The sequence below is a fragment of the Crinia signifera genome, chromosome 8 (assembly GCF_055691185.1).
Source record: "Crinia signifera chromosome 8, ASM5569118v1, whole genome shotgun sequence".
NCBI classification, from domain to species: Eukaryota; Metazoa; Chordata; class Amphibia; order Anura; family Myobatrachidae; genus Crinia; species Crinia signifera.
Window position 1 is genome coordinate 76,562,643 of NC_139224.1, and position 22,439 is coordinate 76,585,081.

The 22,439-nt window shown below is 41.9% G+C and overlaps 1 protein-coding gene across 5 annotated transcripts in view; it reads right to left on the bottom strand.

Annotated features, from left to right (window-relative positions):
- RBFOX2 (RNA binding fox-1 homolog 2) overlaps nt 1-22,439 on the bottom strand; it is a 190,953-nt gene that overhangs the window by 41,842 nt on the left and 126,672 nt on the right. For all 5 annotated transcript variants that reach the window (XM_083156681.1, XM_083156683.1, XM_083156680.1 and 2 more), the window contains 2 exons: nt 10,566-10,648; nt 310-382 (listed from right to left, as the gene is read on the bottom strand). In XM_083156681.1, the coding sequence (XP_083012807.1) occupies nt 310-382; nt 10,566-10,648 (156 nt within the window). The remainder of the gene's footprint in view (nt 1-309; nt 383-10,565; nt 10,649-22,439) is intronic.

Genomic DNA, 22,439 nt, shown 5'->3' on the forward strand with positions numbered 1-22,439 from the left:
CTCTCCATTTTATCACTTTTTGAAGCTTGATACATCTGACCCTTAGCCCTTATGCATTTATATAACTACATTTTATTGTCACTGTGATTGTTGAACGACTAAGGCCTTATAGTCAAAAGTAGTATATGTCTGTGGCTAAGTCATTTTTCTCCATACAGTATACTGTAGTTGTGACACCAAAACACATTATTTGGCATTTCATGCATACAAGCACGTATTCCCCAGCCCAGTATACACTAAGCACATCATACAATAGGACTGACTAACTGATTGTATTGGCTCTCTGAAAAGGGTTCTTTTTTTACTTACCACAGCTCCCACTCCGTAACTGGTAGCAGGGGCCAGGGCATGATATGGGTCAGCTGTATATACCCTCCCGTATCTGTGCAAAAAAAAAAAAAAAAAACATTTAAGATATAGCAGCTTATTGATTTGCACTAAGAATACAGTTTTCTAAATTCAGAGATGCACTCTATATAGCGATAGTTAACAGTCTTCTTGGGAAAGTGAAATGTTTGAATAGATTTTCTCACTACCCAGTGGAATGACTGTTTATCCAGACAGCTTTTCTTTCTAACCTGCAAACCCCCACCCCATCAATATGAAATGTGTAAGTCGTGATCAGCAATATTATATTATATGTGAAACTTCTAAATATACCCCATTCCATAGTTTGACTGCTCTGACCGTAAAGAAGTTTTTCCTTCTAAAGGAACAAAATCTTCTTTCGGTACTTATGTAGTATCTGGGCTGCCGATTTTTTGATTGTATGCCTTAAGTTAAGGCATACAATCAGATGCGATGCGATATCGCATCGCATCGCATCCGATATCGGATGCGATGACACGATTTTTCCATAGGAATCAATGTTAAAATGATTCCTATGGAAAAATGGGTCCTTTTCATACCCCTACTATCCAAGTGGGCATGGAGTTGGATATAAACCTGTGGCGAGCGTAGCGAGCCCGAAGCGTGGCGAGCGAAGCGAGCCCCGCGAGGGGACGGTATTCGTCCCCTCGCGGGGCTCGCTTCGCTCGCCACGCTTCGGGCTCGGTGGCTCGCTACGCTCGCCACAGGTTTATATCCAACTCCATGCCCACTTGGATAGTAGGGGTATGAAAAGGACCCATTTTTCCCATTGAATTCCATGTTAAAATGGACTCAGTCCATTTTAACATTGATTCCTATGGAAAAATCGGGTCATCGCATCGCATCGCATCGCATCGAATCGCATGGTCGCATGCGATGCGATGCGATCTCCCGATCCGACCCGATTTAGAAATCGGCAGCCCAGATACTACATAAGTACCCTTCTTTCTTCTCATCTAAATTCGTGCCTGCATGTCCTAGACTCCTTCCTTGCAGAAAAAAAGTGTGCTTGACAGTTCCTTATATTGGCCCTTGATATATTTGTACATGTTGAGCATCTCCCCCCTTAAACGTCTCTCCTCTAGTGTAAACAGTCCCATTTGCTCAATCTATCCTCGTAGCTTAAATTCTCCATTCTTTTAATTAGCTTAGTTGCTCTTTGGGTTTTTCCCAGTTCTAGGTTGTCCTTTGTATAGTGTGGGGCCCATAATTGTACTTCATATTCAAGGTGCGGTCTAACCCATGCTTTGTACAGCGGCATAATTACTTTTGGAATCCCTAGGCTCCATGCCCCTTTTAATACATGCTAAAATTCTGTTGGCCTTTTTTGTTGCTGTGTGACATTGAGCACTACACCCCAGTTTATCATCTATTTGAATTCCTAGATCCTTTTCATGTACTGAATTACCCAATGCCTCCCCGCTTAGGTTATAACTAGCACACTCACTGGCTATGTCTCCCAAGGTGCATAACCTTGCATTTATCCAAATTGAACCTCATCTTCCACTTTTTTGCCCACTCATCTAGATTGTTAAGATCATTCGGAAGTGCGGAGATATCCTCGGTTGATTTCATAACTCAACTCAGTTTTGTGTCATCAGCAAAGATGGATACATTGCTGAGTAATCCCAGCCCATTATTGTTAATAAATATGTTAAATAAAATGGGCCCAAGTACCGAACCCTGTGGTACTCAACTTAGTACTGGTATCATATTTGATACGGCACTGTTCACAACCACTCTTTGTTCTCTATTACACAGCCAGTTCCCTACCCATCTACAGATTCTTGCCCCTAATCCCAGGTCCTCCATTTTATTTATCAACCTCTTGTGTGGCACTGTATCAAAATCTTTAGCAAAATCTAGGAAGACCACATCTACAGCGTTTCCATTATCAAGGTTTTTGCGGACATCCTCATAGAAGCCTAGTAAATTTGTTTGGCATGAATGATTTTTTCACGAACCCATGCTTGTTAATAAGTAAACTATGGGCCTTATTCTAGTTCACTCTGACAAAATCCTTCTTAGATGGACAAAACCATGTGCACTGCAGGTGGGGCAGATGTAACTTGTTCAGAGAGAAACCAGACACTTTGAGATCAGATATATAAGAAAAATTTAAACAAATATATAGGTTACAAATAGATTACCTTGTATTTAATAATTTACATAGAAGTGGTTGGGCGCAGTAAAAATTTTGTCCTATAGATCGCAAGCAAATTATCAAAATTCAGATAGATCAGGGAAATACCTAGCATTTCTGGCCCAGGCAGAACACCCTCCTAATACTATAAGTATGATTAACAATGAGGCGGGGGAATTGGTAAATACCACCGCTCAGATAGGCGAAGCCTTTAAGAAATATTTTTCTCAGGTCTACTCTAGCCGGTTAAAATACAACTCTAAAGAAATAGACTATATATAAAATATTCACATGCAAAAGAAAGGGGTTGTGCTCTCAAATAGCGCCACCAGATGTTCACATCCACCAGAAATGTAAATGTAACTTTCCTTTTCCCTTCCAATGGAAGGCTTTCAAAATATGATTCTCGAGGTTCATATACTGGGTCTGTAAACTTCAAAAAATAATGATAGTGCAATATCGTCTATACACCATAGTTGTAATTGCTGGTTTTAATTTCACACTCACAATTTCAGATTTTTAAGATCGCATATAAGTCCACCATATGTGGATATTGCAGAGTGTAGCTTCCTTCTGTATAGACTCTGTAAGATCTCAAAGACAAATATCCATAGTGCAATGGATAGCAAGTTTGGCATTAGTGACTTATGCCTCTGATGAAGGACAACACGTCCGAAAGCGCTAAGGCTACAAGTCACTGGACCCATATCTGAGGAACGGAGTTACCAGCTAGGACTACAAGTAAGGAGTCACAGCTTGGACTGTCAGTTACCGGGACTGTAACCAGGCTGTCTCCTTATACCAACACTTGGACATCCTGACAGGGGACTCTGCAGATGGGCTCTAACCATATATATGGTGATATGCGATTTTTTAATATATGAAATGTGAGTGTAATTGTCCAATAAAATGTTTTTTTAAAATTACACAGCAGTATTGCACTATGGATATTTGTCTTTGAGATCTTACAGAGTCTATACGGAAGGAAGCTACACTCTGCAATATCCACATATGGTGGACTTCTATGCGATCTTAAAAATCTGAAATTGTGAGTGTGAAATTAAAACCAGCAATTACAACTATGGTGTATAGACGATATTGCACTATCATTATTTTTTGAAGTTTACAGACCCAGTATATGAACCTCGAGAATCATATTTTGAAAGCCTTCCATTGGAAGGGAAAAGGAAAGTTACATTTACATTTCTGGTGGATGTGAACATCTGGTGGCGCTATTTGAGAGCACAACCCCTTTCTTTTGCATGTGAATTTGTTTGGAGTTTTTGGTGGAGGCTCCAGGTGTCTTCTCACAGCTGCCTACAGAACTTTTGATTGTTGCGCTAAGGAAAACAGACTTTTGCTTCATATATAAAAAATATTGAACTCCCAATTTTAAGTGCAGCTGCTAATCTAAACTGGAGGCCCCTTTAAATATCGAAGAAGAAAAGCAATTAAAGAGTTACCTAGCGGGAAAGCGCTAGGATTAGATGGGATCCCAGCTGAGGTTTATAAAAAGTACACTGAAACCCTTGCTCCCTCTCCTCTTTGAGACGTTGGGCACCTGCTTTGTGGAGGGCGCCATTCCAGAATCAATGACCAAGGCGGAAAAAGCCGTAGGGTAAAAATGCAAAGGAGCTGGACTCCTACAGACCTATATCCCTGATTTCCTCTGAAGCCAAGATTTTAGCTAAAATCTTGGCCGACAGATGGAATCGCCAAATTTTAACCCTGGTGCACCCAGGCCAATTGGGCTTTATGCCCGGGAAGGCCACGTCTATAAATTTACGTTGGCTCTTTAAACATTTGCAGACGGTAAGGGTGGGAGATTATAAACCAGCTGTGGTTTCCTTGGACGCAATCAAAGCGTTCGACGCTGTAGAATAGCCCTATCTATGGGCAGTACTACAGGCCTTTGGGATAGGCCCAAACTTCATCAAATGGGTCCAACTTTTATACACTAATCCGTCCGCCCGAATCTCAGTAAATGGATGGACCTCTCCCGCATTCAGTCTCGCCAGGGGTGCCCGCTTTCCCCGGTCCTGTTTATTGAGGCAACATCCAGAGGTCATAGGATCTGAGCCGGGGGAAAGGAGGGACACAGTTTCACTGTACGCCGACAACCTCTTAATATAAGGAAAGGAGACAGAAAAGAATGCCTTTTGCTGGTGCACCTAAGAAATGATTAACTCGTAATACATAACGTTTATTGGATTTATAACTGAAAAATTGTTGCGACATAAAACCACACATACAGAAAAAAAAAAGGGAATTATTCCCCTGACTCAGTGTGACCCCCAAGTCACCTATACCCCCTGATTAATTGTAAATGTTTCAGTACGGTGTGCAACCAGAAGAGAGTAGAATTCTCTATATTGGAATAGACTCTCTGTGCTTCAATCATGCACAGGAAACAAAAATAGTGTCACTCAACTCTGAATTTAATACATTTTAGGCTAAAAATCGTATGCCCAATATTGTATTATACAGAGGAGCAGGGTTCAGGACCAGGTTACAGCATGCACTGCACACAGGTAGCAGTCCCGTTACGGTGCAACCGTCAGCCCCTGGAGCCACTTAGGCAGAGCGCTGGTGAACTAGATGCGAGGTGTGCAGGCGTGCACTTGCCTCGTTCACTCAGCTGGCTCAGGGCAGGGAAGACGTTAGGTCTGGCGCCAGATTAGCATCTATTGCCCTTGGTCACGGAGTGAGCTGGTGACCGAAGTTGCACAGCGGTACAGATCAACAATATAACATTTGTATGTGGGGAAGGGGTAGGGGGATTTAAACACACTGAGTGTGTTAGTCGGTCAGTGTACGCTTCGCAATGAACGCTTCCTCAATAAACGTTATGTATTACGAGTTAATCATTTCTTAGGTGCACCAGCAAAAGGCATTCTTTTCTGTCTCCTATCCTTGTATTCTATAATGCCTTTGGTAGCACACCCTCAGCTGTGCAATAGTTATTGAAAAATCACCAGTATCTAGGAGGGTCCACCACATGTCTCTATGTTCTTTATTATCCTGTTCGATTGACACAATCTCTCTCCCACAACCTCTTAATGTACTTGTCGGACTATGTATCCTCCCTGCCGGCAGTTCTAGGGCTGATTGAGAGAATCGGAGACCTTTCCGGCTTCAGAATTAACCGGACAAAAATAGATTATTTTCCCAGCAGGCCCTCCTTCTAAGTTTTGACCAGTTCCCCCCTTGCCGCTGCAATGGGCTTTGACCTTTAAATATCTAGGTATTAATGTGTCCTGGGACCCGAAAGATTTTGCTAAATTGAATATTCAGCCCGTTTGATTGGCCCATTGAAAAAAACTCCCATTAATTGTGTCGGGCAGAATAAACTTGATCACGATGGTGGTCCTCCCTAAATTTCTATATGTGGTCCAGCAATCACCGATTTATCTTCCTAAATCACTATTCAGAAAACTGAACAGTATAATCTCCTCGTTTATCTGGAACGGTGCCCGCCCGAAAATACAGTTGAACTTAATGAGGGAGAGGGATGAGGGGGGCCTAGGGTTACCAGATATAAGATGATATTATATCGCTGCCCAGTTAACACAACTGAGTCCTTGGTTTACGCAAGAGTAACATGGCTGCGATATTGCTAATATAAAGGCTACATCCTCTATGTCAGGTACTGGCTCGATGCACTGGATTTTTCAGGGCAATAAATTACATTCAGATCCTCCATTATTGGCCCAAGCCATAAAAATATGGCATGAAGCAAAACAAATTATGGAAGTAGACTTCCTGGACAAGGACTGCTTAATGGAAGATCTGCTTACTGATAAGGAATTTATAGAACTACAGATTAAAGAATTATGGTACCCACACAATATGACCACCCTCAAATCTACAGTCCAATGGGGCTCAACCCTTTTCTACAACTTAAGGCGGAGTTCAACCTTCCCCAGACACACTTCTTTCGCTACTTGCAGTTAAGTGTACTAGAAAAATACTTCCCTAACACCCCTCCCTCCTTTGGGGAATCCCCGATTAAAATGATATTGAAATCAAGCAACAAGCAAAAACTATATACAGGTGTCCTTGAAAAAGTCCTTTGTATAAGGATGAAACGCGTTGGTGAGCTTGGCGAATGATCTTTAACTGGTGACGAACGGAGAGGACCGGGGAATGCCACAGTGATGGAGCACAGTGCCAACAGCACTGCTGAATTGTGTTGCATGCGCTGAAGGAACTGATTGATAACCAGTTCCCTACACACTTGGTAATTATTAGCCCATGTCCTACTCTAAGGATTCATCATTGCACTCAGCACTTTAATATGTGTTTTTATGGATGAAATTGTTAAAAAAAAATCATTGTATCATTTGTGTATTATTAGGGAGATATTTGTGAAACGTACTTCACTATTGTATTCTTGCATTATTTCTCTTGCATGCATCGATCGTATGGGAGAGATTCCTGCATTGTTCTGAAGTTGAGCACCTGAGAGGTTGTGTTTGTTTTGGAATAAGCAAAAACTAGGCTCAAGGTTATATAAAAACATAGGTAAAAAGAAATATAACGATGGGTTGAAGGAGAAGTGGAAGGTTGACGTGGGTACATTGAGCGAGGAAGAGTGGACGTTCGGCAAAAAGACAGCTGTGACTAAAGCCACAAATGCACTTCGGGTCCAACAGATGCAACTGTATATACTCCACAGATCATATTTATCCACCACAACAGTATCAAAATTTGCAGGAAGACCCTCGGCAACTTGCCCAAAGTGTGGTCTCCATCCTGGAACCTTCATACATCTATTGTGGGAATTCCAGCTGGTTGCAGACTTTTGGGATAGAGTTAAACAAACCATCATTGATACAGGGTGTGCCAATGAGATCCCAACCGACAAGTGCTGTATGTTAGGTGTCATCGGAAACGGTATCTCGGGTTGTGAAAGAACATATTTAAACAGTCCCTGCTCTCTGGCGAAAGTAACTGTTGGCAGAGCATGGATGTCCTATAAAGCGCCAGATTATAATGGCTGGCAGTCACTAGTCAATTACATTATTAGACAAGAAAAATTCTTATATATTAGTAGAAACACTTTAATTAAATTCGACCAGATATAGCACCACTGGATAAATTCTATTTTCTATCAGGATACCAATAACCTGTAATCTCTGTCACTATTAGATTTGCACTTAGATTATGTGAGTAATATAACTAGATATCATATACACAAAAATCAGGGTAGATAAATAGTCATATGTTTGAATGCCAAGAGAGGAGGAGAAGAAAAAAAAAAGAAAACTCTGTGTGGGGGCACCCTTACATCACAGATCTGTTAAAGTGTTTTTGAGACAGAGTAAAATAACAAACTTTATTAGGTATGCTCTAAAATAAGTGTTCCTTGTTAATAAAAATAATGTGTTTAAGCGCTGCAAAAATATTCCTGGATGTGGGGCAATATTGTTGCCACTTAAAGATAAAGAGAAGGATATAGAGAAGAACAGGTATTTGGATTGTGAGATGTGATCCTCAATTATCCTATAATGTTACCAAGGTATTGGTATTAGTATAGCAGCATTTAAATCATAGGATCACTTTTCGTAAACCGGTACTCTCCAAAAGCAGGCAGGTGCTGCAAAAGCACAATTGGTATATTTGTGCAGCAATTTTGGTTATAACTCACAAGGGGGCAGTGTTGCAACACAATTTAAAAAAAATACAATGATATGCGGCAAATAACGCAGAAAAATTAATCCACTGGACACAGCCAGTGGTTACCTTTGGACCCGACCAGCCTAAGAAGGGAGACGTATTGCTTTCCTAACTCCGGGGCGCACCACTGACTGTCCCAAAAGTAGGCACCAACTGGCGAGAGGCCAAAAGGTGCTCAGGGACCCACACACCTTGCACCCCAAGGTCCTAGTCAGTTTTCGCAGTTCTTCATATTATTGATTTATTATAATTACCAGTGCGGTTATACTCAACTCTTACCTTTCCCCAACATCCCTCTCTTGCCCTTATGTAAACCTAGATAAATTGTCACCCTGCATAAGTATTTATCATGTAGTATCGATAAACACATTCAAATAACCTTGCACTGTATGTAGCACTGTTAGATTTTTGTACACCTATTGTTATACACACTTTCAGCGGACGTAGTTCCATTGCATGTAATGATACTAAAGATTACGTTTTCAGCATATACCTGGCAAATATAATTATAATGAAGGGGCTAAATATCCGTGACAACTGACACCCCGAGCTGATCTGTCATCCACTCATTTTAGTTATTCGAACCAGGCTATACCAGGCGATTTACAATTAACACGGGCTTACTCGGTTAAAGAGCATTAGATAACACCAAGAACGCCACGATCTGTAAAAATTTATGCCGGCTCCCCCTCATACGCCATTTAATAATGAAGTTCCAATGTCGATATTTGTAATAGGAGATTGAATTAAGAGTTCGCTCTTTTCTTTCGGGCAAGTGACAAGCGCAGTACTTCTAATATGCTTGTAATGATTTTCATTGTTTGAAATGTCTTTTTTTGCATTTTTGAATACCGAAAATAAAAGAATTAAAGATCAAAAAAAGGTTCTTATGGGAACATTTTCAAAATGGTCCATGGACATTTTAATCAATCAGTCCTTTTTATCAGAGCGATTACAGATTAAGATAATAATTATTATTATGTGCAGCTATATCTTTCTGTGGGATGCAGTTACAATCCCGGCGGTCGGGATCCCGGCGTTCAGAATCCCGACCGCCGAAATGCCGACACATTCTCCCTCCGTGGGTGTCCACGACACTCCTGGAGGGAGAATAAATTAGTGTGCCGAGCGTAGCGAGGCACCGGGCCCGCTGCGTGGCCCCCTCTTATCGGCATTTCGGCTGTCGGGATTCCGGCGTCGGGATTCTGAACGCCGGGATTCAATACTGAATCCCTTTCTGTATATGTGGTTTAGGTGGTCAGCTGTTGAATTTAAACCCAATTTTTATCAATTGAACACTATTTACAAAAATATACGATGTGTTGTGAAAGATCCTTCTGTCATATGCGCACTTGAATATATAGCGCAGTATTTATAGTTTTCTTTTGTATACACCATAGTACAATGGAACTTGCTACCAGCAAGACAAACTTTAGTAATACAGGTTTTCGGTCACAGATAAATATAGGAGTCTGCTGCTTATATTTTTTTCAAAACACCTATTTTAGTAAAATTGATACAACAGAAGTTGAAGGTATTTAGCGCCTGATTTGTGAATATGTTTTCAACGTATCTTTTATAAGAGTGATCTTTTTCCTTTCCTACTTAATTTTAGGGCATTTTCTTCATATGATATAATTTTTGTATGCAGCACTTTGAAATCAATATTTTATAAAAAAAAACTGTATACTTTGACCCTTTGGACGTCTGATAGAGATCAGATACCACTCTTGTTTATATCAAAACAATTTCCTAATTTCTTGTGATAGCTGCTGTTGCTCTCCTCACACAGGTTATCTAAGGAATTAAGTGCTGGTAGATTCGAATCTGGGACATACCAGATCATCTGGTCTTTTTAAATATCGTTTACAACATTAGGTGACCTATTCACAAGCCACAAACCTATTCAGCTCAATGAAGATGTAAAATATATTATGGACAGCTGGAGGTGGGGTGGGGGGCATTTCACACACCATATCATGACCCATTCTTCTACACAATGAAGTACAGCCCATTATACCACACATGGTAATGTCCATTAAACCACACATTATACCACTGCACCTAATCATCATAACCCTAATTTTCCCTTCCCCGCACCCTAACCTTAAATCACACCAATAGTGCATAAACCTAACCCCAACCATTTTACGCCTAACTGTATCCCGTCCTGATTATTCGATGTTCAGCATCCTAGCATTCAGGATTCCGGCGCCATCACCCCAATTGATGTCGGGATTCTGGTGCTGGTCTATCAGCAGTAACTGGGATGCCAGTATTGGTATAGTGAATGCCAGCATACTGACAACTGGGATATATATATACACTTATTGACAACATAAGAAAAAAAGCACAATATGAAACCATGTCATACCCATCGCTGTAGGCTGCAGCAGCTGCGGTGGCAGCTGTGGCAGCAGTGGCTGGTTGAGTGTACCTGTAGGCTGCATATCCACCCTGTGTGGAAGAGAGTCATTAAAGCCATTGCCAATTAAACAGGATTAAGTGACACAAAAAAAGTGTGTTGGAAGAACAAAACAAAGGCAAATCAAGATTACTTTACACAAATGTTTTGCACATTTTAGAAGCAGGCATAAATAACTTTAAAACATACACATTGCATTCATGTTTTGTTGTTATACATAGTAAGCTATGTAAAAAATAGATAGTAAAGCGCTCACCTGGTGTATATTCAGGGTAATATATATGTATATATATATGATGCAGAAACAGTATGTGGGGAAAAAAATTGTTTATTAACAGCAGTGGTATATACAATAGATGGGGGTAAAGAGCAAGGGGTGTGGATGCTCTGGGTGGGGGTGATAGTCTGTACGGGTAAAGGGGTACAGTCAGTGGTAACGACAATGAGCCCTGGTAGGGAATGAGGGTGTCAACAGACCCCTTTTTACCATAAACCTCCTGCAGTTTATGTCTCAAAGTGAATGTGATGGTGTGCTGGGCCCCGGTGGGGAATGAGGGAATCAGCGGATCCCTTTTTAACCATAAACCTCCCAGGTTTATGTCCCATGCACTGAGCGGTGGTAATGGGGGTATCCGGGAACTTAATTGTAGCAATGAGGAAGTTGAAGAATACGTTTCAAAGTTACAGGTAAAAGTTAGTGCCGTGAAGGGGTGTGATGGCAGTGAGCGGCGTCCCACTCACTAACCACTTACCCTGTCAGCCGGCGGCGGGGGTGCGTCTCGAAGCTTGGTATGGTGCTCCGTGTATGGTAATCCTGTGTGAGGAGGAATCAGCCTGTTGGTATCTGGGAACGCAGACGATGCGGCTTGGGGATGGACACGCTGTCCGCCGCTGCCCGTCTGGATGGAATGAGCGCGTCACTTCCGGGTAGCGGTGATTGGCTGGGTGCCGCTTGTGCCGGAGTGACGTAGCGGGATGTCCGTTCTCTCGACTCACAGGGGAGGAGGGGAGGAGACTTTGACGTGTGCTGTCAATTAGATGTTGCTGTTTCAGCCTCTCAGGGCCTTTGTCAAGGATGCACTAAGAAACAAAAAGGACTACCCTAGGGTGGTCCGAGGGCGCTGTATATGGGGTAAGTGTCAAAAAAGCTGCTACTTAAAGGGACTGAGTGGGTCCCTAAAAAAAGGAAACAATGGAGAAATGAAGTAGCGCTTACCAATGAGAAATGATCAAAGTAAAAAATTATTTAATTACATAAAAAATAAACATAATTCATATACACATTTATAACAATAAAAAGGTACCATAAATATGGGGGGGATAAAACCTCTCAAAAGGCCCTCAATATGTGCCAATGTAATTGAAAAAAAGAGATGAATAGGATCCGCTCCTATTTGTGCCGTCTAGGTACAGTCCCGAATGGAACAATAGAGTCCTTTTGGACTGGGGATGTTGGGGGTTTGTTTTCCACTGGATTCGATAATACACACACGATGAAGGTATATTTACCACTGTGTATCCCTTGGGAGATTTATATCCATATAGGACTGCTGTAGCAAGCTGTTCTTCTCCTTTTGAAGGGTGGAGGTAGATGAAATTTCCTCCTGGGTAGGAATCACGATGTATGTGGAAAAGCAGGGTGACAATGTCCCGGACAATTTGTATTCCAACAATTGGGATTGAAGACGGCTGGTTGGATCCTGATGCATATAAAATAACGATGGCAGTGAGGGGCTGTGAGAGGGAGCAGCTCCCAACGCGTTTCACTGCCTCTAGGGGCAGCTTTTTCAAGGATATATCCTTGAAAAAGCTGCCCCTAGAGGCAGTGAAACGCGTTGGAAGCTGCTCCCTCTCACAGCCCCTCACTGCCATCGTTATTTTATATGCATCAGGATCCAACCAGCCGTCTTCAATCCCAATTGTTGGAATACAAATTGTCCGGGACATTGTCACCCTGCTTTTCCACATACATCGTGATTCCTACCCAGGAGGAAATTTCATCTACCTCCACCCTTCAAAAGGAGAAGAACAGCTTGCTACAGCAGTCCTATATGGATATAAATCTCCCAAGGGATACACAGTGGTAAATATACCTTCATCTTGTGTGTATTATCGAATCCAGTGGAAAACAAACCCCCAACATCCCCAGTCCAAAAGGACTCTATTGTTCCATTCGGGACTGTACCTAGACGGCACAAATAGGAGCGGATCCTATTCATCTCTTTTTTTCAATTACATTGGCACATATTGAGGGCCTTTTGAGAGGTTTTATCCCCCCCATATTTATGGTACCTTTTTATTGTTATAAATGTGTATATGAATTATGTTTATTTTTTATGTAATTAAATAATTTTTTACTTTGATCATTTCTCATTGGTAAGCGCTACTTCATTTCTCCATTCAAGGATGCACTATGCTGTTGAAGGCAGTATATTTATAGGCATGGGGCGGGTCTTGGTTGCATGTTAATGGGTGTCTATTTTCTAATGAGTGGGATGTTGCGCACACCTGTTGTACACAGGTGAGATAGCTGATGTGGTAATCTCATGTTGCGCTGCTGGTGAAGGTGATAGGTGATTGAGAAGCATGATGATGTGAGCAGGGGAAAAAAAGGGGGGGGGGGCGGCTGATCTATGTGGGACAGGGACATGTATTAAAACTAAGTTTTGCTGTGGGATGAGGAAAAGTGTCATGGTGACAAATAGAAGGCGGAGGTATATCTGTTTAATGAAATACATATAGGGATATGTGTATGAACATAAGCATGAGATGCATGCCGGGAAAAATAAATAAATGAATGAGAGGGAAATGTGGAATAATAGTGGTGGTTATGGTATCTACAGTGTGTGTTTTAAAAAGAAAAGATAAAAATAATAATAAAAATCAATATAAATAAAAATAAATATAAATAATAATACAAATGAAAATAAAAATAAATATAGAAATAAAAATCAATATAAAAAAGGAAATGAATGTACGAATGCAGGATGGTATTTATGTGGAAATGGTCTACTGCTATCCTAGATGGCTATTATGGAAATCGATATTTAAACCCCTCTGTCTTGAGAGTGAAAATCCAAAAAAGCTCTCTCCTGTTAAGGGTCTCTGTGTAATCCCCCCCTCTCCAATTCCTTTTTGGTGACTCAATGGCCATAAAAAAGAGATCTTGGGGGTTGCTGTTGTGTTTTTGTTTGTAGTGCAGTGACACGCTATGGTTTTCGTACCCTATCCGTATGTTTCTTATGTGCTCGTATATCCTCTTCTTTAATGGTCGTATTGTCCTGCCTACATACTCAAGTCCGCAGGGACATCTCAAGATGTATATGATGCCTGCGTGTTCACAGGATGTAGATTGTGTCAAGTTAAAGGTCTGTCCAGTGGTGGTTGATATCAAGGTTTGGATATTTTTGGTGGTAGTTTTGGTCATGTTTGTACACCCTGTGCATTTCCCACAGTAGTGGAAACCTGTACGTGAGTGTAGTGTACTTTGAACTAGGGTTTTGGGCTTGATGTGATTGTGTACCAATTTCTGTCGGATGTCTGGTGCTTTGCGGTATATGACTCTGGGTTTGTCTGTGAGTATGGTCTTGAGGTCTTGGTCCTGTTGAAGAATGTGCCAGTGTTTATGTAATATGTTGTTGAATTGTTTGGCCGATCTGTTGTATGTGGTGATGAAGGTGGTTTCTTTGTTTTCGGTGGTTTTGGGTTTATGTTTGGTTTGAAGTATTGTGGTCCTGTCTAGTGTTATTGTATCTTCGAAGGCTGATTTGACTATGTGGCTGTCATATTGTTTGTTCTGGAACTGTTGTATGAGTTCTGTGCCTTGTGTTTTAAAGTCCTCCAGTTTGGAGCAGTTCCTTCTGATGCGACGGAACTGCCCCTTTGGTATGTTTTGTAACCATGGTTTGTGATGTGCACAAGATATAACTGTTAACGTCTACATTTTTGGTGAAACAAACAGAATTCATTCTCCACACCATAGACTATATCCTGCATCACAACTACACCTGGTTCAATATCATCTTTTATCTACAGACAACTGGGACAGCCATGGGATCAAAGGTGGCGCCCAGTTATGCCAACCTGTTCATGGGTAAGTGGGAGGAGGACCACATACAGAGTGGGCATGACTGGGCCTCTAATTTGATCCTATGGCGGCGTTACATTGACGACATAATATTCATCTGGAAGGGCCCACTGGAATCACTCACAGCTTTCACACACTACCTAAACGACAATAACATGAACCTCACCTTCACAACCAACATAAGCCAAACCACAGTACAGTTTCTAGATCTTAAGATCTACATTGACAACAACACAATTCACACTAAGACCTTCAGGAAAAATGTAGACGTTAACAGTTATATCTTGTACACAAGTGCACATCACAAACCATGGTTACAAAACATACCAAAGGGGCAGTTCCGTCGCATCAGACGGAACTGCTCCAAACTGGAGGACTTTAAAACACAAGGCACAGAACTCATACAACAGTTCCAGAACAAACAATATGACAGCCACATAGTCAAATCAGCCTTCGAAGATACAATAACACTAGACAGGACCACAATACTTCAAACCAAACATAAACCCAAAACCACCGAAAACAAAGAAACCACCTTCATCACCACATACAACAGATCGGCCAATTCAACAACATATTACATAAACACTGGCACATTCTTCAACAGGACCAAGACCTCAAGACCATACTCACAGACAAACCCAGAGTCATATACCGCAAAGCACCAGACATCCGACAGAAATTGGTACACAATCACATCAAGCCCAAAACCCTAGTTCAAAGTACACTACACTCACGTACAGGTTTCCACTACTGCGGGAAATGCACAGGGTGTACAAACATGACCAAAACTACCACCAAAAATATCCAAACCTTGACATCAACCACCACTGGACAGACCTTTAACTTGACACAATCTACATCCTGTGAACACGCAGGCATCATATACATCTTGAGATGTCCCTGCGGACTTGAGTATGTAGGCAGGACAATACGACCATTAAAGAAGAGGATATACGAGCACATAAGAAACATACGGATAGGGTACGAAAACCATAGCGTGTCACTGCACTACAAACAAAAACACAACAGCAACCCCCAAGATCTCTTTTTTATGGCCATTGAGTCACCAAAAAGGAATTGGAGAGGGGGGGGGATTACACAGAGACCCTTAACAGGAGAGAGCTTTTTGGATTTTCACTCTCAAGACAATGACACCGAGGGGTTTAAATATCGATTTCCATAATAGCCATCTAGGATAGCAGTAGACCATTTCCACATAAATACCATCCTGCATTCGTACCTTCATTTCCTTTTTCATTTTTATTTTTGGTACTTATGTAGTATCTGGGCTGCCGATTTTTTGATTGTATGCCTTAAGTTAAGGCATACAATCAGATGCGATGCGATGCGATATCGCATCGCATCGCATACGATATCGGATGCGATGACCCGATTTTTCCATAGGAATCAATGTTAAAATGATTCCTATGGAAAAATGGGTCCTTTTCATACCCCTACTATCCAAGTGGGCATGGAGTTGGATATAAACCTGTGGCGAGCGTAGCGAGCCACCGAGCCCGAAGCGTGGCGAGCGAAGCGAGCCCCGCGAGGGGACGGTATTCGTCCCCTCGCGGGGCTCGCTTCGCTCGCCACGCTTCGGGCTCGGTGGCTCGCTACGCTCGCCACAGGTTTATATCCAACTCCATGCCCACTTGGATAGTAGGGGTATGAAAAGGACCCATTTTTCCCATTGAATTCCATGTTAAAATGGACTCAGTCCATTTTAACATTGATTCCTATGGAAAAATCGGGTCATCGCATCGCATCGAATCGCATGGTCGCATGCGATGCGATGCGATCTCCCGATCCGACCCGATTTAGAAATCGGCAGCCCAGATACTACATAAGTACCTTATTTTTATTTCTATATTTATATTTATTTATATTTTTAGCTCTATTTATTTTTATTCATTTTTTCTTTTCTTTTTAAAACACACTCTAAAAACACACTGTAGATACCATAACCACCACTATTATTCCACATTTCCCTCTCATTCATTTATTTATTTTTCCCGGCATGCATCTCATGCTTATGTTCATACACATATCCCTATATGTATTTCATTAAACAGATATACCTCCGCCTTCTATTTGCCACCATGACACTTTTCCTCATCCCACAGCAATACTTTGTTTTAATACATGTCCCTGTCCCACATAGAGCAGCCGTCCCCCCCTTTTTTTCCACCTGCTCACGTCATCATGCTTCTCAATCACCTATCACCTTCACCAGCAGCGCAACATGAGATTACCACATCAGCTATCTCACCTGTGTACAACAGGTGTGCGCAACATCCCACTCATCAGAAAATAGACACCCATTAACATGCAACCAAGACCCGCCCCATGCCTATAAATATACTGCCTTCAACAGCATAGTGCATCCTTGACAAAGGCCCTGAGAGGCCGAAACGCGTTGGTACAGCAACATCTAATTGACAGCACACGTCAAAGTCTCCTCCCCTGTGAGTCGAGAGAACGGACATCCCGCTACGTCACTCCGGCACAAGCGGCACCCAGCCAATCACCGCTACCCGGAAGTGACGCGCTCATTCCATCCAGCCGGGCAGAGGCGGACAGCGTGTCCATCCCCAAGCCGCATCGTCTGCGTTCCCAGATACCAACAGGCTGATTCCTCCTCACACAGGATTCCCATACACGGAGCACCATACCAAGCTCCGAGACGCACCCCCGCCGCCGGCTGACAGGGTAAGTGGTTAAGTGAGTGGGACGCCGCTCACTGCCATCACACCCATTCACGGCACTAACTTTTACCTGTAACTTTGAAACTTATACTTCAACTTCCTCATTGCTACAATTAAGTTCCCGGATACCCCCATTAACACCGCTCAGTGCATGGGACATAAACCTGGGAGGTTTATGGTTAAAAAGGGATCCGCTGATTCCCTCATTCCCCACCGGGGCCCAGCACACCATTACATTCACTTTGAGACATAAACTGCAGGAGGTTTATGGTAAAAAGGGGTCTGTTGACACCCTCATTCCCTACCAGGGCTCGTTGTCGTTACCACTGACTGTACCCCTCTACCCGTACAGACTATCACCCCCACCCAGAGCATCCACACCCCTTGCTCTTTACCACCATCAATTGTATATACCACTGTTGTTAATAAACAATTTTTTTCCCCACATACTGTTTCTGCATCATATATATATATAAACATATATATTACCCTGAATATACACCAGGTGAGCGCTTTACTATCTATTTTTTGCATTGTACCTGATGAGCTTAGACCACTCTAGTTTAGCAGCTCCCTCACACAGAGTGATTGTAGCGCCCTACCCAAAAACCCCTTCTCCAAAGTAAGCTATGTGTATTATGACAAAAAAACTATGGAGAGAATTCAATTAGCCGTTGTAAATTACCACAGACTTCTTGATCTCTCCAGGGATATCCAATTAGTCCTGAAAACCCGGGAGTGAAGAAATTTTTTTTTTCACAAGCCTCAGACTCAAAAAAACCCAACCCTGGTAACTAGCAGGAGATGGTAGTCGTGACCATGTTAACGCACAAATCCATTAATTTTCCATGGATTCTATGTTCACACCCATTAATACACACATTTATTATTAGGCATTTACCATGCTATTGGGTGAAATAGGGAGTGGATTTGAATAGACACAGGTTTGAATCCCAAGGCTACCTCCCTTTTTCATCTGAGTCAAATTTTTAAACAATTTCATCTTAAAACACAAACATTACATATGTAGTTTTTTGTGCAGTCTCCAATACCTTTAAGAATGTCTCACATATATCCATGTAATGTTATACAGTGATACATATGGGTAAAAAATAAAAATGTAAATATATCATTTGCATAAAAAAATCATAATTAGCATATAAAGACTTAAAAAAAAAATCCAACTTGGTGGCTATGCCCATTTCATTCAAGCTAATTTAAAATGAAAGATATACATAGTTATTTTGGTAACCAAGGAAAATTAATCAAGGTAGCCAATCCTTCCAAGCAAAATGTTATGGAGTACCAAGAAACAATTTGACTGTGGGTTCTCCATAGACATTGATCAGCCATACCAAAAATGATGGAACCAAATCAATTACTACTTTGTTGGGAGTGACAGGAGAGGTGAACGGTTTTGTTTACATGGTTTTGTTGAAAACCCCAAACATCTAGTGCCCTATTACAGCAAAAATCATACATTATAATATATTATAATCTATTTTTTTTTAAGTCACGTAATTAAGACTAGATATTTTCTTTTTTTTGCTACAGCGTGCATTAAGGTGAGTGTGTTAGAGGGGGTCATTGTGAGGTTAATGTTTCAGTGCTGAGCTACTCAGGAGTTACCTATATCAAAAGTAGTTAATGATTAAGCCAAACTGGAGAAGGAACTAGAGATAAAAGCAGGATGAGATTAAAGCAGAGAAAAGGGAGGGGTCTGGAGACAATAAAATGTATCAAGACAATGTGACATATTCCCTTCTCCTTTAATTGTTCTGTATCACAACTCCACATACCAGAATGTATGATACAGAAGTAATGGTAGCAATAACTCTCAATCCTTAAGGCTACAGTTTTCATACATTCAATTATTTCTGTATAATAGCCAGCAAAATAAATGTATGATTAAACAAAAACTATTAATAATTTGGTTATACTGTGTGTGTTCATATTAGCTTACAACCAATATCCTTTGGAAATAACTTAAAAGGTTAGAAGCAATATTTGTTTTGAAATGTTAAAATTAGCTAATCGCAAGCACAGCCAGGAAGGTAAATGAAAAGCTGGGAATAAATTTTAGCCAAGTCTTTTTGTCAAAATAAACTTATTTCAGTCATGGCATTGATTTGTATTAATAGAAGAGGAGAACTTTATTAACCTAAACCTAGTAACCTCTAGAGCAGGGTTTTATACACTCATGGGTAGCTGTATGAAGCAGTGATAAGGGAGAAGTGATAAAGTGCCTGGTACTTTATCACCGGCCAATCAGCTCCCGGCTGTTATAGGCTGGGTTTAAAAAGGGACAGTCACTGTAAAGGCCCCATACATTAGTCCAACTTGTCCTAGGGACAAGTCGGACCTGATTTCCCCTGCAGCTCCCCGGGAGGGGGAAGCACGATTAGGCACTTGATGTGCCAACGTTTGCATATGATAAATCGCATGGATTTATCATATGCAGTCCCCGGGGAGCTGCAGGAGGAGGGAGCCGTGCAAGGGACGGCAGCGGGATGCCGGCTAATTGAGAGCTGTGCAGGGAGAGGCTACATAGGGACCTGGGCAGGAGGAAGCTGTGTTGCGGTGGGGTGACAGCGGGAGGCGAGCAGGGAGAAGTTGAGAACTTGATGACATGACGCTGGCTGCTGGGCAGCGCCGGGAGCCGGGAGAAACAGATAACTGATTGGCTGAGAGAGGTCTCAGCCAATCAATGGCTTGCTAGTCATCTCTATGGGCGTTTTTTTTTTAAGTTATCTGTTTCTCCCGGCTCTCGCCGCTGCCCGGCAGCCATCGTCATGTCCTCAAGTTCTCCCTACTCGCCTCCAATGTTCCCTCTAATTTTACGAAGGCTGTGTGCGGCAAAAAAAATATTAAACATTTAAACATTCAGAACACAGCACACAATGTAGTTAATGGGTGAAACACACATTAATTGAGTCCACAAGTGCAAAAAGGGACCACTGCTGCTTTGTGCGGTCTGTTGTAATGTCTGTGCGCACACTCGTTGGGTTGTGTGCGCGTGCACAGCTTAGAGGGAACACTGCTCGCCTCCCGCTGTCACCCCACCGCAACACACACAGCTTCTTCCAGCCCGGCGCCATATGCAGCCTCCCCCTGCTTGGCTCTCTATAGCCGGCATCCCCCGCCCGCTGCTGTCCCCCTGCACGGCTCCCTGGCTGGCTCTTATGTGCAGCCCGTCCGACCACGATTCGATGCGCACGGGACCGCGCATCGGATCGGAGGGGATGTCTACAAGTGCGATTTGGGCCGATTTCACTGCCCGATTCATCCGAATCGGGTGAAATCGTTCCCATATCGCATAGTGTATGGGGGCCTTAAGAGCTGATTAGCCGGTGATAAAGTAACAGACACTTTATCACTTATCCTCCCTTATCACCGCTTCATACATCTACCCCTCTGTCCTCAAGCTACCAAACATTATGAGTTTTAAGGCAATCCATGCATATCTGTTATGTTGAGGTGTTGCATTGATGTGAATGGGTTTAAACTTGTAGATGGAAGTAAAATGCTTTCTCCAAAATGTTACAAAACTTTGTATAAAAGCACTGGAAAAAAAACAACTGCCAAAATTTTTTTAAATAATAAATGCTAAACCAAAACTCCAGTACTTTCCTATATGGTACTTTTTTACCATTATTTTTTTATTTTTAGCCTAGGACAAGCCTGGCCAACATGTGGCTCTCAAAGGGCGGGATGTACCGAAGGAAAAAATGCAAAAACCCCCCTCCCATTTCTAGGGGTTTTACCACATTTTAAAATGTAATAAAACCCGGTTACCATGTTTTCGCCGCATAGGGTATCGCCATCCTTCGATGGTGATACCCTATAGAAGCCTATGGGCTTCTTAATGCCGCCGACACTGACTGCGCTCCAGGCCATACCTCCTCCTCCCCCCTAGAAAACATAGCCAGAGGTCCTTCCGGCTTCAGGGGGGAGGAGGGGCAAAGGGCTTCAACTTCCTGGCCAGAGAGAGCCCAGGGATGTGACGAGACCTCCACACACCACATTACAGGTATCGCGGGGGCCTCAGTCACCGCACTGCGATGTTGACTGTATATGTTAGTACATCACTGTGATGGGCAGCGATTTATTTTAATACATCCTTCCCCAGATGGTTTTGATATTAAGGAATATTAAAACTGTGGCAGGGAATGCTCACATGTGTAATTTTACAACAGCTGGAGCCGGCAACAAGTTGGCCCGGCCTGGTCTAAAAAAAACAAAAAACACTTTCATTTCGAATTAGTGTTTAAGCTAGATTATTTTAGTGGGCTGCAGTACCCTGCCCTTTATTTATTTTATTTTTTAACTGTTGACATGCACTCAGCCACCTTTATAGTATAAGTATGTGTGTGTGTGTATATATATATATATATATATATATATATATATATATATATATATATATATATATATATATATATATATATATTTGTGCAAAAAGCGCTATAACTTATTGACAACTTATTTTGACAATCTAAATTATCGATAAATCACAAAAAATAGTGCATGCACAGAGTGACTCCTTGGTCACGTGGCAGCTGCGAGCATTGGCAACAGTAGGAGAAATAATTTAATGGCAAGTAAACATCGAATGATTTCTCCTCCTGAGGCAACATGCAAACATATATAAGCATACACATCCCTTTGCATAGCAGGACATTTGTGCGGTCCTGTGTTCAGAGCTCACCCTTGGTATAGGGCAGGCCTTACAGTCAAATGCCTAGGGTTCCGTTGCTAGAGAGTTTGCACCCAGCAGGCCACAATTCTTGGTAGTGGGATTAGATGAACTTTAGGTGTAAAAAATCCATTAGCGATGGCTCTGGCTCTGATCCATCTCAATTTATATAAATCTATGGAATAGGTGTATATGTAATCCCTAAAAAGTAAGTAATTATTACCTAGACATGAGTGAGCAGGTTTGGTCCCTATGGAACCAAACTCGCCCAAACTTAGCTTAGGGCCAGCTTGTGGATGGCTCAATCCTTTGTGCCATTTTCTGGATCCAGA